At 49.1% G+C, this 14,482-nt stretch overlaps 1 protein-coding gene across 3 annotated transcripts in view; it reads right to left on the minus strand.

Moving 5' to 3' along the window:
- Nucleotides 1-14,482, minus strand: part of nhsa (Nance-Horan syndrome a (congenital cataracts and dental anomalies)) — a 45,540-nt gene that overhangs the window by 2,891 nt on the left and 28,167 nt on the right. Inside the window, exons 1-8 of one of the 3 annotated variants that reach the window (XM_086114854.1) lie at nucleotides 12,845-13,262; nucleotides 9,750-9,896; nucleotides 9,246-9,379; nucleotides 8,555-8,617; nucleotides 5,700-5,898; nucleotides 3,722-3,856; nucleotides 1,186-3,498; nucleotides 272-374 (exon numbers count right to left, since the gene is read on the minus strand). In XM_086114854.1, coding sequence (XP_085970980.1) covers nucleotides 272-374; nucleotides 1,186-3,498; nucleotides 3,722-3,856; nucleotides 5,700-5,898; nucleotides 8,555-8,617; nucleotides 9,246-9,379; nucleotides 9,750-9,896; nucleotides 12,845-12,857 — 3,107 coding nt within the window. In that variant the 5' untranslated portion in view covers nucleotides 12,858-13,262. Of the gene's footprint in view, nucleotides 1-271; nucleotides 375-1,185; nucleotides 3,499-3,721; nucleotides 3,857-5,699; nucleotides 5,899-8,554; nucleotides 8,618-9,245; nucleotides 9,380-9,749; nucleotides 9,897-12,844; nucleotides 13,263-14,482 lie in introns of those variants that run through there. The other 2 variants (XM_086114852.1, XM_086114853.1) reach the window with 2 other exon arrangements.

Genomic DNA, 14,482 nt, shown 5'->3' on the forward strand with positions numbered 1-14,482 from the left:
CGGGTTTTCTTTCTTGTGCAATTACGGAAACATTTTGATGAATATTCTTTGAGTGTCAAAACATTCTATCATCTTTTTTTTGTTCCTTGAAAATTGAAAAAAAAAAAAATTTTGTTAAAGAAAAAGATTTTTTTTTTCAATGTCATTCTGGGAAATAAAAGACTTCTTCTCTGGAAAATATCCAACTGTTTTGTGGTTAGATCTTCACGCGTCCATGTAAAGAGTTGAATGTTGTGAGTCGAGCGTTGAGTTGTCGCAAGCGGGCGCTCACCTGTGGATGACGGCGAACAGGTCGTCGGTGGTTCGACTTTTGCTGGGCGACAGGAAAACGCCGTCGTCCTCCGTATGCGATTCGTCGCTCGCTGCCACCAAGTCTGCTCGGACACAATTTCCATTTATATATTTAAGAGAAATACAGCGGTGCATTTTCAAATTCATGTGTACATTTTGGGGAAAAACTTGTTTTTTTTCTCCCAAAAATTTTTTTTTTCTCCAAAACGTTTTTATTGACAAAAAAAAAAAACGTTCGTCTATATTATCACGAGATGTCGAATACTACTTTTTTTAGATTGACACCAGTCAGAGTATTTTCGCTTTGAGTGCACACAGATACCGAGAACCGATACCTGTCGTGCTTTTGATATATCAAGTTTCATTTCAACACTGTGATTGGTTAGTAGGTTAAATAAAAGTTATTTTCAAGGAGAGGCGGGGGGGGGGGGGGGAGTATTAAGACTTCTATTTTCAAAATTCAAGTCTAGATAATTTTGGGATGAAAAGTCGTACTGTACATTTTCAATGTTTTTTTTTCATGAAAAGTCATATATTGGAGAAATGAAGTTCACCCCCCAAAACATAAAATCAAAATGTGTCATCTTTTTGTGGAAAAATGTTGAGTTGACCAAAAAAAAGCAGAATATCATCAAGAAAAAGGTAGAAATAGTTATTAAATGAACTCATATTCATTCATTCATTTATGAAAAAAAAAATTAAGAAGCATATATGACATGTTGCTCGCCTTGCATGCAATTTCCTCTGCCACTGAAAGATAAAAGGATATGTTATTTTATCCGACAACATATTTTGGCGAAATAAACCCTCCTTGTATAATTTCAACTTCATCCCCATCCCATTCCCTCTTTTTTCGAATGTCCTGGCGACGATCATCCGAGACGCTCGCCGTACCTTTGCTCAGGTTCTCCTCGGCGGTGGATTCGCCTTCCTCGTTTCCTGCCGGATCTCCCGCTGACTCCGCGTCTTGGTTTCCTTCATGGCTTCCCGGACTGGCGGCAGGCGTTTGATCCAGACCGGGAGGCGGACTTGGCGTTGAGGGACAGCGATCTCGGTCAGGCGGCGGGAGAGAAGATTCTGCGTCTTCCTCCGCCTCTTCATCTGGCGGCGGCGGCGGCGGCGGCTCTGGGGTGGTCTCGCCGTTGACGAGCCCCTCGTGGAAGGAGGCCGGCAGCTGGAGATCATCCGAGTCTTCTTGCCTCGAAAGTTCCAACGAAGCTCGGGTGTCAACGACGCGGTCGGAGTTGACGGCGGAATAGTCGTCGCGGCGAGGAGCCGGCTCGAGTTCCTTGGGGATGGATCGCAGCTGGACGGCGCGCAGAGCGGCGGGGGTGACGCTCAGGGAAGGTCCGTTCGCCGTCTCGGCTTCGGCCCGATCGGCTTTTCGCTGCCGATTTTGGATCGGCGCCGGCTCGTCGCCGACGCAGCGAAAGGCACTTAAGTCCGGGCGGGACGAGGGGACGGCGGGCAACTCCGGGTCCCGCTTGCAGGCCAGCGACGACTTCCTTTCCGGGACTTTGGGTTTCCGCTTGGCGCTGGACGGCGACGGCGGGCCGGGGAAGAAGGCGGCGGCGGGGAAGGCGGAAGTCGGGGTCTCGGACTGGCTGGAGTAGCCGCTGGAGGGGCTGGCCAAGCCCGTTAGCTTGAAGTCGCCCTCGGCGGGCGTCAGCGACGGCGTGGTGGCCCCGGAGCCCGACCGGGACGCCTGCGACTCGGAGCCGTCCTGCGACTTGACGCACTCCACCACCGTGGTGCCGGTGGCCGTGCTGGAGTTGGACAAAGAGCGGTAAGGGTCGCTGGATTTCAAGTCGTTCAGGAGCCAAAGGTCGGCGTAGTCCGCCTGCAGCGCGCCCTCGTCCTTGAAGGAACGCGCGTCCGCCGAGCCGAAGACACCCAAATCGGGCCCGTCCAAAGATCCCTCCGCCCCCCAGACCACGGGCGGCCCTTCGGCGACGCGACCCGACGAGCCGTTCGAGAGCGGCTGCGGGTTTTTCTCCTTGGGAAGCGGCAACTCGCCGCCTCGGTCGCGGATCGTCCGCAGGGACGAGCTGCGCCTGGGCGGGCAAGGTTTGGCCTTGGGTTTCCTCAAGGACAGGCAGCGTCGCTCCAGAGTCGCGTGGTCCGGGTAGATGTTCGTGAAGCTCCTGCTGCCTTTCAGCCCGCAGTCAAAGTGCATGGAGGTGTAGTAACCTTCCGTGTCCTCCGAGTAGTGCGACGCCGTGTCGGCTTTCTCCGAGGGCGGCTTGTCGGAGAAGCTGCTTTCGCACGTGGCCATGCTGGCGAAGCTCGGGCAGCCCAGGCTGCTCTCGGCCTCCCTGCCGGGCTCGGGGCTGAAGTCCAGAGTCCGACGGTCCGGATCCGGGTGCGAATAGTTCCACTCGCCCTCCCCGGGAGCGCCCGCTTCCTCCAGGATGTCCATCGCGGCGGAGGAGAAGGAGCCCGCCCGTTGCGTTCTGAGCCCGCCGAAGGGATCCGGCGTGAAGCCGGCGTGGTCGGCGGCGGCGCCGGCGGCGTTCAGGGAGAGCTCCGAGTCGCAGCGGGCCAGCGGAGACGTCCCCGGGGCGACGGTCTCCGAGGTCTGAGACGGGCACGTGGAGCTGCTGCCGCTCCAGTTCCCGCTGGAGGACTGGTGCTCGTCTTTGTGGTCCGCCGGACCCCCCAAAACGCCGGCGGCCGACACGGAGTGCGCGGGGCTGCCGAACGTGTCCGAGCTGGACGACATGTCGCAGCTGCCCATGTCGGCCATGCGGGGCAGCTGCGAGCGCGCCCGCTCCGCCCAGCCCCTCTCGGGCGCCCTGGACAGCTGCCCCGACCCGGCGCGCTCCTCCGCGCTTTCCTCCTCGTCCTTCAGGAGCCGCCCCCCCTCGCCGTCGAAAGCCGAAAGCTCCGCCTCATCCTCCTCGTCGGCCGTCCCGGCCCGGCCGCCGTCTCGTGGGAGACTGCGCGTCCGCAGCCGGGCGGCCGACGCGTCGCCGGGGCCCTCCTGCAGGGCGGCGATGTCGCCCGCCGACTGGGACAGGCACAGCGCCGCCCCCTGGTGGCCGCGACGGGCGCGGATTCTCCTGCCGGAAGGCGCCCCCGAGACGAGGAAGTCGTCGGTCTGGCAACCCGAGTCTCTGGTGAGCAGATGGCCGACCAGGTCGCCGTTGTCCAAGCTGGCGTGGACGATGACGCTGCGTTGGCGGGAGCTGGGCGACTCGTCCGAGTCTGACGGGACAAACGCACACGCGAGCGATCAGCGCTTTGCGCAAAAACGAATACCTTAAAAAAAAATCCATTCGAAAAAAGCGGACGAAAGTAAATGATAAGAAATTCAATGACATACAAATACAAAGTTGGAAATGAAATCAAATGGTGTCTCTTTGTGGTTGGTCGCGGTGGAATGCAACTGAAGCATCGCGAGGCGTCGCGGGGCCGCGTGCCGGCGTACCTGCGGCGAAGTCGTGAAGTTGCCCGGGGACGCCGGCCACCGTCCTGCGCCGCCTCAGCTTCCTCCTGCGCTGCAGCAGCGACTGCGAGAGGACCAGCGAGCAGCGCACACTGGCGTCTCTGTCGAAGCCCACGCCTGCAAAAGCACAAGGGGAGGGGCCGGGACGGGGATGGGCGGGGGGGGGGGGGGAAAGCGACATGGGGTAAGGATGTGAGACGTGTGAGGGGACTTTGTTGAGGGGGGGGCATGCTCTCACGCTGTCTATTAAAAAAAAAAAAAAGGGGGGGGGGAGAAGAGTTTGCGACATCTCGCGGCACTAAATTGAAAGCGGGCAGTGTGTGGCGCCACAATGGCGGTTTGCATGCGCTATACCAACAGCATCACCACAAACAACGTTTACTGTTCGTGAAACTTCACTTTTGGCAGTTTAATTTTAAACATTCAAAACATCGACAAATAAAATAAAATTTAAAAAACGAATTAAAAGAGAAATAAATGTTTTGTTTTTACAAATTGTATCATGCAATATAATTAAAAGCTTTGCTGTCACGTCGCAATTTTTTAAAAATAAAAACAGGTAATTCAAATGTCTTATCATAACAAACGGTATTGCATCATTGCTAATTCCGATTTTTTTGTTTCAATTTAAAGTAAATGAAAAATCAATTTTTTCTCGATTTCCAAATCACTTGTCCTCATGACACATTTCGAACTAAAACGTAAAAAAAGAAGACAAAAAGTTTAATAATGAATAAAAGAATAAAAAGAACGAGTGTATGAAAAAAAATCAATCAATCAATCAAAGCCTTCAAAAACAATGAAAGTTGAGTAACTAAAACATCAACATACAATATGAACATATACATCATATTGTATATTATATGCGTGTGTGCAAAGACAAGAAATAAAATACAAATATCAAGTAAAAAGAAAAAAAAGACAAAAGCATTCTGAACTATTTGTAAAGCCGAAGGAAAGAACAACACGCCGCAAGCCACCAGCACGTTTGTTCCCATTTGTCACGCAAATGAGCCAACTTCATTTTTTTCCGGTTTTGCTGCCTGATCCTCTTTGGTTACGATGCCGATCATGTGATTGAGCGCCCTGGCGAACCCCCCCCCCCCCCCCCTCTCCCCCGCCCCCACACCCCACCCCCACTCTGCTTACGGTGTGCATTCTTCCAGGCTGGGGCTAGCGGGAGTCAATCAGACGCTGCAACGAATTAGCATTGGTGTCACGCCATCGCGCCGCTTTGTGTGGCCACAAAGCGGCGCCCCGAGCGCTCGAGAGCTCGCACAAAAGCGCCGACTGATCGTCACTTCATCCGCCGCTGCTGCAGTTAATTGTGCAAGTGTTTTTTTTTTTTGAGGCGCGGGGGGGAGACTTTTACAGACGGCGCATTGTGTGGCCGCGCGGTCCGCGTGGCGCAATTATTATATTTAATTGCGGAATTTGCAGCGCAAGTCATCATGGGACTGTTAGCGGACACGCGCAAAACTTTCCGATCATGCTCAACTGCTTCTTGAAGGAAAGAGAAACAACAACAACAACAAAAAAACATTGGCTTGCAATGCAAATGGTTGACATCTTGTTCAATTTGTGGCATGGGTCCTTGAGACTTTTCCATGCATCCCGTCGTGCCCACCAAATTTTATGTTGCTTTTTTTTTTTTTTGCAGCTGCTGTTTTTGTGCTCACTGGTGACACCGGCAAGACCAGCACGAAAACACATCAATAGCATACTAGTCCATGCCGTTTTTTTTTTTTTTAAAGCAAGTTTCTTGATACGGCTTCTTGAGAATTTTTTTGTGGGTCTTATCGTCACGCAAAACACAACTTGCATTTTTAATTTTTTAAATTTTTTTTAACAAGCAGGTGCAGACATGCCTAGCGAATTTCATTTGGATAAATAAGCGGCCGCTCGGGAGTGAACATTCCAAAAGAAAAAGCACAAAAAGAAAAGCAGCGGCAGATTTTACCGGTCACGTTAATGGGGATGACGGAGGAGGCGACCACTCGCGAGTGGCACTTCATCCTCTCCTCGGGCGTGGGCAGCGGCAGCGCTCGGGACCAGTTGGTCTGCTTGTCCAAGGTGCTCGGCGTGTTGGGGACGGGGAGCAGTTTGGAGCGCTGGCCGGGGGACGCCAAAACCACCGAGTTGGGGTCAGAGGACGTCGCCTGCGAACACACCAGCATGTCAAACCCGTCAGTCAAGCTTTCGTGATTTGATTGTCATGAGTGAGTTGAGTCAAAACATGGAAAGCGTGAGCACGCCCGGCAGCCAAATGCAAAGAATCGCAAACATGAGCAGGACAGCAGAAAGTGCAACTGAAAGTTCACTTCTTTTTACACTTGTTTCCCCGTGGGATATGTTAAACCGTTTGAATTCCATTTCCCCAAAATTGCTCGCAAATTCAATCAATGGAGCTTTCGCGGCGTCTCCTTGACAGATTTCATGCATGAACGCTCCGGCGTTGACAGTCGCTCGGCAGGAAGTTGACCACGCGTGAGGAAGATGTCTTTTGCTTCCGTGATGACACGCTCACAACATGCTACAAACGCTCATTTGTCATGGCGGCATGCGGCTGAGGAATGTCTTAGTCACACTGTGACCATCTGCAGCTCCCGAGGAACCCCTGCCACCCCCCCCCTCTACTCCCCCCCCCCCTCTACTCCCTCGATTCAACGCAAAGAATCAAAAGGCTGCTCCAGAAAATTTCCCACCCCTACTTCGTCGTACTTCCTGAGGCCCACACAACTCGACGCCGGATGAAAAGGCACAAAAATAGGGAGAAAAGTACTGCAAAATGCAAGACAAAAATGTTGGCAAAATGGATATCAGAAACAAAATCCATACACAGTCGCTGATGATGTATTGGTCCACTCGTATGACTTGTGTGTGGGCAGCGTGGGATCAATTCCCATTCAGTGACGGTGCAAACGTGGGTGTGTATGGTCGGTTGTCACTATGTGCGCTGCGACTGACCGCCGACCAGGTCAGTCGCCAGAAGTCAGCAAGGATAGCTTGAAGCAAACCGCGCGACCTTTTTCTGGATAAGCGGCGTTGAAAATGGACGGATGGAGGAAAATCGATACAAAATAGCGAAAAAAAAACACCACATGAAAAAGAAAAAGTACTACAATAATGGATTATGTTAGAATATAGATACAAGACAGAAATGTTGGAAGAAACTCAAAAAAAAAATCTGCAGATAATATTCAACATTTTTAAAGTACACATTAGAAAAACAATAAATAAATGTTCAAATAAAATATTTAATAATAATAAAATAATCAGATTAAAAGTACACAGATATTAGAAAACATGAAAAAAAGCATGAGACTAAAATTGAAAAGAGAAAAAAGAGTTTTTTGGGGGGGGGGGGCAGACAAAACTATTATTCAATAACGAAAAAAAAATCTCAACAGACAAAAGGAAATTAAAATATATATATATTTTAAAAAAGCAATACCAAATTCAATCAATACCGAATACGAAGAAAACATGGAAAAAAATTGACAAAATTGCAAAAATAATACAGTAAAAATATCTGACAAAAATATTGGCCCGTTTGGGCAACACACACGTTTGGAACGTTTGGTTCACGCTGTGTCCATCTGGCACCTTCGCAGTTCAGCCAAGGGAAGAAAGGCTTTTCCCATCAGTCCTTTTTCTCACATTTCCAATTGCTTACCTGGAAAATGGACACGGCGAACTGTCCCGTCATGAAGGAGTGCTTCCTGCCTCTTGACACCCCCGCCAACCCCCACCCCACAACCCCCACACTCCAACGCCAGCCCGTCCCCTTTTGTGCTCGCCGCCTGGTGACACCCGTGCACAAAAGGACAAAGCCCCCCCCCACACTCAACAAAAGATCTCCAAGGAAACTTCTCCAGATTGGGAACAAGTCAGACGGGGAGAAATTGCGCCTGACTGTACGAATGAAGAAGAAAAAGAATGAGGAGGAGGAGGAGAAGCAAGAGCAGAGAGGACAGGAAGTGGGCAGCATGCGTTTATCCGCCAAAAACTGCGGGACCTCCCGCTGAACCGTCCATTAAGTCTCCTTTAGAAATGCATGCAAACATGCGCCACCCTCCAAAACCACTTCCTCTCCGTCTGTCATACTTTTGTCAGATTTTTTGGGGGGAGCCACATGACCATGTTTTTTTTGTTCAATTTTCTCTTTGTTCCATTTTTTTTGTTTTGTCAGATTTGTATCTGCTTTTGTCATGTTTTTGTCCATTTTTCCCTGACACAGATTTTTTTTCTTCCAATTTGTACCCATTTTCTTTTTGCTTTTTTGTTATTGTCAGATTTGTGTATGCTTTTGTCATGTTTTGTCAATTTTTTTCCCTGAATTTTGACAGTTTTTGTCATTTGACAAAGTTTTGTCCATTTTTTGGTCATTTGTTTCGTAGTTTGTATCAATTGTCTAAGTTGTATCAGAGGGGGGGGGAGTTTTGTTGCCCAATGATCAACTTTTTTTGTGGTATTTTTCTCCTTTTTTGTGATTTTGTCAGATCTGTTTTTATCATATTTCTATTCGTTCTTTTTGCCTCATTTTAGTCATTTGTCAGATTTTCATTTCTTGTCTTTGTCCAAGTTTTTCTTCCTTTTGCAAAAGTTTTGTTTCCAGGTTTTTCTTGCCATTTTTTTTTTGTCGGTGTGGAGCAACAGCAAAGGAATTGTTGCGGCTCTTCCCAAATTTTTGGAGGGGAGCGGATTCAGAACGACGATGTTGAGCAAGAAGGAAACAAGAGGACAGCGAGGGAGGGGTGCAAGTTGTGTGCAGGGGGGGGTTGGGAGAAGGGGGTGGGGGGTGCTCTGCGTTACCTTTCTGTTCCAGGGGGAGAAGTGGCAACATTCGGTGGGGGAGGGCGGACGGGAGCTGGGGAACTGAATTCAACCCACAACACAGACGGGACAAACAGACAAAGAAAAAAATGAACACGTATGACAACACACACATAAAGACTGACAACACACAGGAGGCGCTTGGAACCCTTTTTGGATTTTGCTCACCTTTTTCAGCGCCACGGTCTATCTGTTTTTCAGACATTTTGCTTCCTTTCATGAATGAAGTTGAGGACTCTGATTGGCTCAAAAAGCAACCTCACTCATGACTTTTTTTTTTTACATAGTCTCAGTCCCATTTTCTTTCTTATACAGGAGTACCTTGACTTAAGAAAGACCTGATGAAAACGTTTTTCAGGATACGAGCCGTTGCAAGGCTTTCAAGTTTTTTATTTTCCTCTTTCCATTTTTTGGGGGGTGGCGTCTTATGGGGGCCGGAATGAATTTGTGGCATTTGCGTTCAAACAGGAAAGATGAGCTGCGATACGAGCGCTACGAGTTACAAATCAAAGTTTTTCAGTCAAGGCATCATTGGATTGCTAACATTTTAGAGCCAGCAGGGGGCGCACTAACACAGCAAAAAAAAAAAAAAGGAAAGGATGTAGACAAATGGTCGCCAAAGAGCCCACTAGGTTTGTGTGGGCGTGCGCGCGTGTGTGTGTGGTCTCACCGCCGTCAAGCGCACCCCCTTCCGGGCTTTCTTTGGAGTGCTGGGCGTCGATGGGTACATGGGCATGGGCGGCAGCGCCGAGATGGAGATGGTCACTCGACGCTCCCTGCTGGACGAGCGGCGCCTCTGACCGTCTGCAAACAAGCAAAAAACATCAAACCGATTTTGTGGTTGTTTTTCTGTGGCTTTTAATTTTTTTAATGTGACAAAAAAAAAACTACAGAGACAGAAAAAATATGAACAAATAACACAAACAGATCAGAAAACAAATATTTAAAAAATAAATATGAGGAAAAAATGTCAAATTTTCTTGAAGGTGGTATTCTGAGATCCAAATATTTGTATCAAGTGGTGTAAAAAGTTGGGCAAGCACTTCTCTCCTACTGAACGAGTGGGCTGGAAAAAAAAAAACAGCTGTACTGCAAAATGTCCACTGCGGGGCAGCAGTCGGCAGCTGTTTTTTTCTCCCAATATTGGGAGCTACTTTTTTTCTGTTGTTGTTACCTGCACGCAGATGCCAGAGGCTGGCGTCCTTGTGCATCTCCTGCAGGCATGGCGGCCGGGTGGCCGGGCGCAGGATGTTCCTCTGCTTGTGCCAGGGAGCCCGGTAGTGCCACGTCAACTTGCTCTCCACGTCCAGGTCCGACACAGCTGCAAAAAAAAAAAAAAGAAAAAAAAAGAAAAAAGAAAAACATTAAAAAATTAAACCAAACTTACAAACGGGCCACAGAAAATTGCTACTTAGGTACTACCAGTCCTTCTACCAATACTACTTCAGGAGATCGACTGCTCCCACTTGTAAACCGAGTGAGGCATCAGTGCCCCTCAACTGGTGAGTTTGTGTACTACATCAGATGACATTTGCTGGTGCGAGTCGTGTGTTTGTGTCGCTTGTTTTCCGGTGTTGCGGCGCTTGCACCGACGTTGGCCATGTGATCGGCCACGTGAGCGGCCCTCTGTCGCTGTTCCTGTTGCTGTTGTTGTTTTTGTTAGCGAGAGGCTCGGCCTCCCTGCCCGGGACGTGACCTTTTGACCCCGCTCAGAAGCACGCGCGCGTGGCTTACACAACAAGCTGGACAGCACATGTGCTCTTTTGCTTTCACTTGGAGTGAAAATACAACATTGAGCTGAGTGAGTCATCAAAGCGTGACATCCTGAAAGGTTTCAAGCGGCTTTTATGGAGGCAGCTGTTCTCCCCAAATGGAGGAAGTGGCGAAAAGAAGAAAAAAAAAACAAAAAAACAAGACAACAAAAACACTCGGGCACCCAATCATCTGGTTGACCTCTTGACCGCGACAGCGCAGCGTTGAACAAATGTCGACCTCCTCCGATGAGAAGACAAAAACTAAATCCATCCCTTGTTTTTCTTGGCGCTTGTCACCGGACCACTCGGTGACCAATCGCAAGGGCAAGTACAGCCAAGCAAGTGTTGACGCTTACATTTACAGCCACCTACGGACAATCAGGTGTGAAAGTGAAGGCGCGAGAGCCCGGCTTGGCCTGCCGCATAATTTGTGGGGGCCCACCGGAACATGCTAACTTGCTGATTTCGGGCTTGACATTGCGCCTGGATGTGAGTTGAGGAATTTCAGTGAGCAAAAAGTAGTGCTTTGCTCCATCTTAGGGCATCTTGGTGTTGAGGAACTACGGTATGTTGAGGTGAGTTAAAAAGTTTCATTTAGACAAATGCAATGCTTTGCCACCCTCTTGGTACCAAGGAACTATGTTGAAGTGAGTCGAAGAGCTTCCTTTAGTCAAAAGGAGTGCTTTGACGGCATTTAATGGCATCTTGGTGTCATCTTGAAATGAGCTTAAGGGCATCATTTCGACAAAAGTAGTGCTTTGTTGCCATTTTTGGCATCTCGGTACTAAGGAGCTCTGTCAAAGTGTGTCGGGAAACTTCACGTGGACAAAAGTTGTGTTGCATTTTGTGAGCTTCATTTAGACAAAAATAGTGCTTTGGAAGAAGTGCAAGTGGCAGATGTCCTAACCACTCGGCCACCTGTGGAAATGCGTCACAAATGCCAGCCCATCATCAGCCGTCGATCTACGTCGGCTCCTCCCCCTCCTCATTTGCATAGCAGTCAGGATGATAATGTGGCGAGACCTTCGGGCCACGACGAGGCGGAGGCGGAACACAAGCCTGCACCTCAACCTTCTAATTTGCTCCGCCGGGAGCCGGGCCAAACCTCCGACACGTCACACACCAACAATTTTGGCCCGGTGGCCTGGGAAAAAAAACAAGCCACGCTCGGCGTAAACACACGCTCGCACACAACATGATGCCGTCTCGGCGAAAGACATTTTAAAAAAATAAAATAATGAGAGGTACGCGCCATGCGATTACGTCGACTTTGAACTCCAGCGCACCTCCTCTGCCTGGATGCCCCCCACCCCTCCGGCACCCGACCATCCCGTGTTCTCCCCCGCAAGCGCAATAACGCGGCAACATCCCCCCCCCCCCCCCCCCACGACCTCACCCTCCGTCGTCTGTTTACGGGAGTTCATCCAAACGGCGCGGGCGTGGACGGCAACGGCGGCGCACCAAAGGCTTCACGAGGGCTGAGAATCCATCAACACGATGGCCCAACACTTGAGAATGATCAGGATAATCATCCGTATTGAACTTTCATCAAACCTTGGTGAAAATTCCTCTGAACGCAAGGCTGTTGAAGGCTGTTTTTTTTTTTTTTCCCCCAGTAGAAAAAACAAAACAAAAAACTTTTCAAGACCCACACAATATTGTGTAAATAAGCACCAAAGCTACCAAAACAAAAGAGAAGACTTTCAACTTTTGACAGGATTTTTTTTTTCGAGCTTTGTTGTTCCTTGGTAGAACGTGAGTTGGTTCCCTAAAAAAAGAACACGGGTTTCTGACCGGGCGGCCCGGTAGTCCAGTGGTTAGCACGTCGGCTTCACAGTGCAGAGGTACCGGGTTCGATTCCAGCTCCGGCCTCCCTGTGTGGAGTTTGCATGTTCTCCCCGGGCCTGCGTGGGTTTTCTCCGGGTGCTCCGGTTTCCTCCCACATTCCAAAAACATGCATGTCAGGCTGATTGGACGCTCTAAATTGTCCCTAGGTGTGAGTGTGGGCGTGGATGGTTGTTCGTCTCTGTGTGCCCTGCGATTGGCTGGCAACTGATTCAGGGTGTCCCCCGCCTACTGCCCGGAGTTGGCTGGGATAGGCTCCAGCGACCCTAGTGAGGATCAAGCGGTTCGGAAAATGGATGGATGGATGGATGGGTTTCTGACCCAAAAGTGGAGAAAAGCAGTCAACGTGTCGAGCGCAAGAGTTTCTTTGATGCTAAGATTGTTTGCTTTTGTGACAGCTCAAACTATGGAACAACAAAACCAAGACTGAGAAAGGACTTTTGTTGGCAAAATTATTATTTACGTACCGATACAGATGGTCTTTTTTTTTACATGGTATTCACCATTCACTCCATGAGCTGCGTCATCTTTTCTGACGGCGTCGCACATGTTCTACTTTGCATTTTCTCTTCACTTTCAGACTCTGTCCAGGATTTAACGCCATCTCCCGCATTCAACCGCTTGACGGAATGCGCTTAAACGAAGATTATCACCACGACAAATGACTCACCTGAATCGCGCATGAACCGAGGCGCTAACGGATCAAATATTGAAGATATTCATTCAGATTTTCTTCTATTTTTTTTTTCTTTCCTTCAGAAGCACGACGGCAGCGGCGGCGGCGACTGAAAGTCTTTGGGAGTCTGATTAGTGAAACACAAAGAGTGGCAGGGTCTGAGGGAATAATAACAATAATACCCCGCTGGACTGCTAATCCACCCCGAGCCCGCAGCCGCCCGCACGAAGCTGATGACCCAGTCAAGACTGTACTGCCGACGTCAACCTTGTTCATTTGCCACAATTGTGCATGATATTTAAATCAACATTGGCATACAAGTTGAAAAATTAGCTAATCACGATTAATAGCAAGCCCCTCCCCCCGCAAAAAAACAAAAACAATAATGCACCTGCTTGCAGATTAATTTTGATTCGGTCACAAAATCACCCATCAGAAAATCAGCAAACATTTGAGTTATTTTCCAAAGTGAAAGCAGATTTTTGCAAATGTCTTCTTTTTTGTGAGGGGGGGGGGGAACAAAAACATACACACAAAAGCGAAAAAAGTGTTGCTGCAAAAAGCCAAAGAAAAAGCAAAAGGCATGCAGAAATAACCCCTTGGCGTGATGATGTCATGCGGTTTGAGCTCTTTTGGCTCGAGGTTGCATAAAAGAGGGTGTGAAGTCCTCCCACCCCATCTGTGGAGTGTATGACTTTGTGGGGATATTTACGAGCCCGTCGGGGTGTTCGGCGTGCGTGCAAAGTCATGCGAATGCTTTCACGCGGCTTTAGGGGATGATTGGTAGTCACAACGGACCACAGTGCCCCCGCCATGAGCACGACTGCAGGCTAGTGAAATCAGGTACAGTTACTGGGAGAATGAGTGGGACAATATATGAGCCCTGAGGCACTCCATTTACAAGACTTCCTAGTTTCCTGTGGGAGGCTCGGGCAAAGTGCGGCGGGAGAGCCATTTACAGCCTCTCTGAGTTTGCTGGTCATGATATCATCAGTGTGTGTGTGTATGGGGGGGGGGCAAGTGTGTGTGTGTGGGGGGGGGGCAATCGTCGTCAGCTACAACACAAGCAATGTCGTTTTATGATGCGCTGCAATGCTAAATTGTGAAACGTTGTTGCAATCCAGCATGGGGGCGGAGCTTGGCATTATAGTGACATGACGATGAGCCCGTCCGCTGTTGCTTGCGCAAAAATGTGTGACTTTCTGTTTGTCTACATTTCGTCACCCAGGTTGATTCAGTTTCTACTGCATGTGTGAGGAGACTAATTGTACACACCCCTCCATACACACACACACACACACACACACACAATTATTGTGTACTAATCAAATCCACCACAACCCAAATGTGTTTCCACTTGTCCCGCTCCCAGACTTCTTGTTGGTGAGTGAACGCGAAAGCCACATGAATGTGTTACCGAGCGATTAAACACACGCATTTCCACTCGCACACACTCAAGCATAAGAATGTGGTGCTTGACAAAGGAAACGTTTCCAAGAGTGTGACGGATTTGAACCGTCATTTGACATATCCATGTCGCGTTCCTTCCCAAACCTCCGCCCCAAAAAACCCACCCCACAATTTTTTTTTTTTTTTAAAAACAGGCCGGTTGTCGAGAAAGTGAGTGGTGAG

Source organism: Hippocampus guttulatus, chromosome 7 (assembly GCF_054856545.1).
Source record: "Hippocampus guttulatus isolate MCC_2025c chromosome 7, RoL_Hgut_1.0, whole genome shotgun sequence".
NCBI lineage: Eukaryota > Metazoa > Chordata > Actinopteri > Syngnathiformes > Syngnathidae > Hippocampus > Hippocampus guttulatus.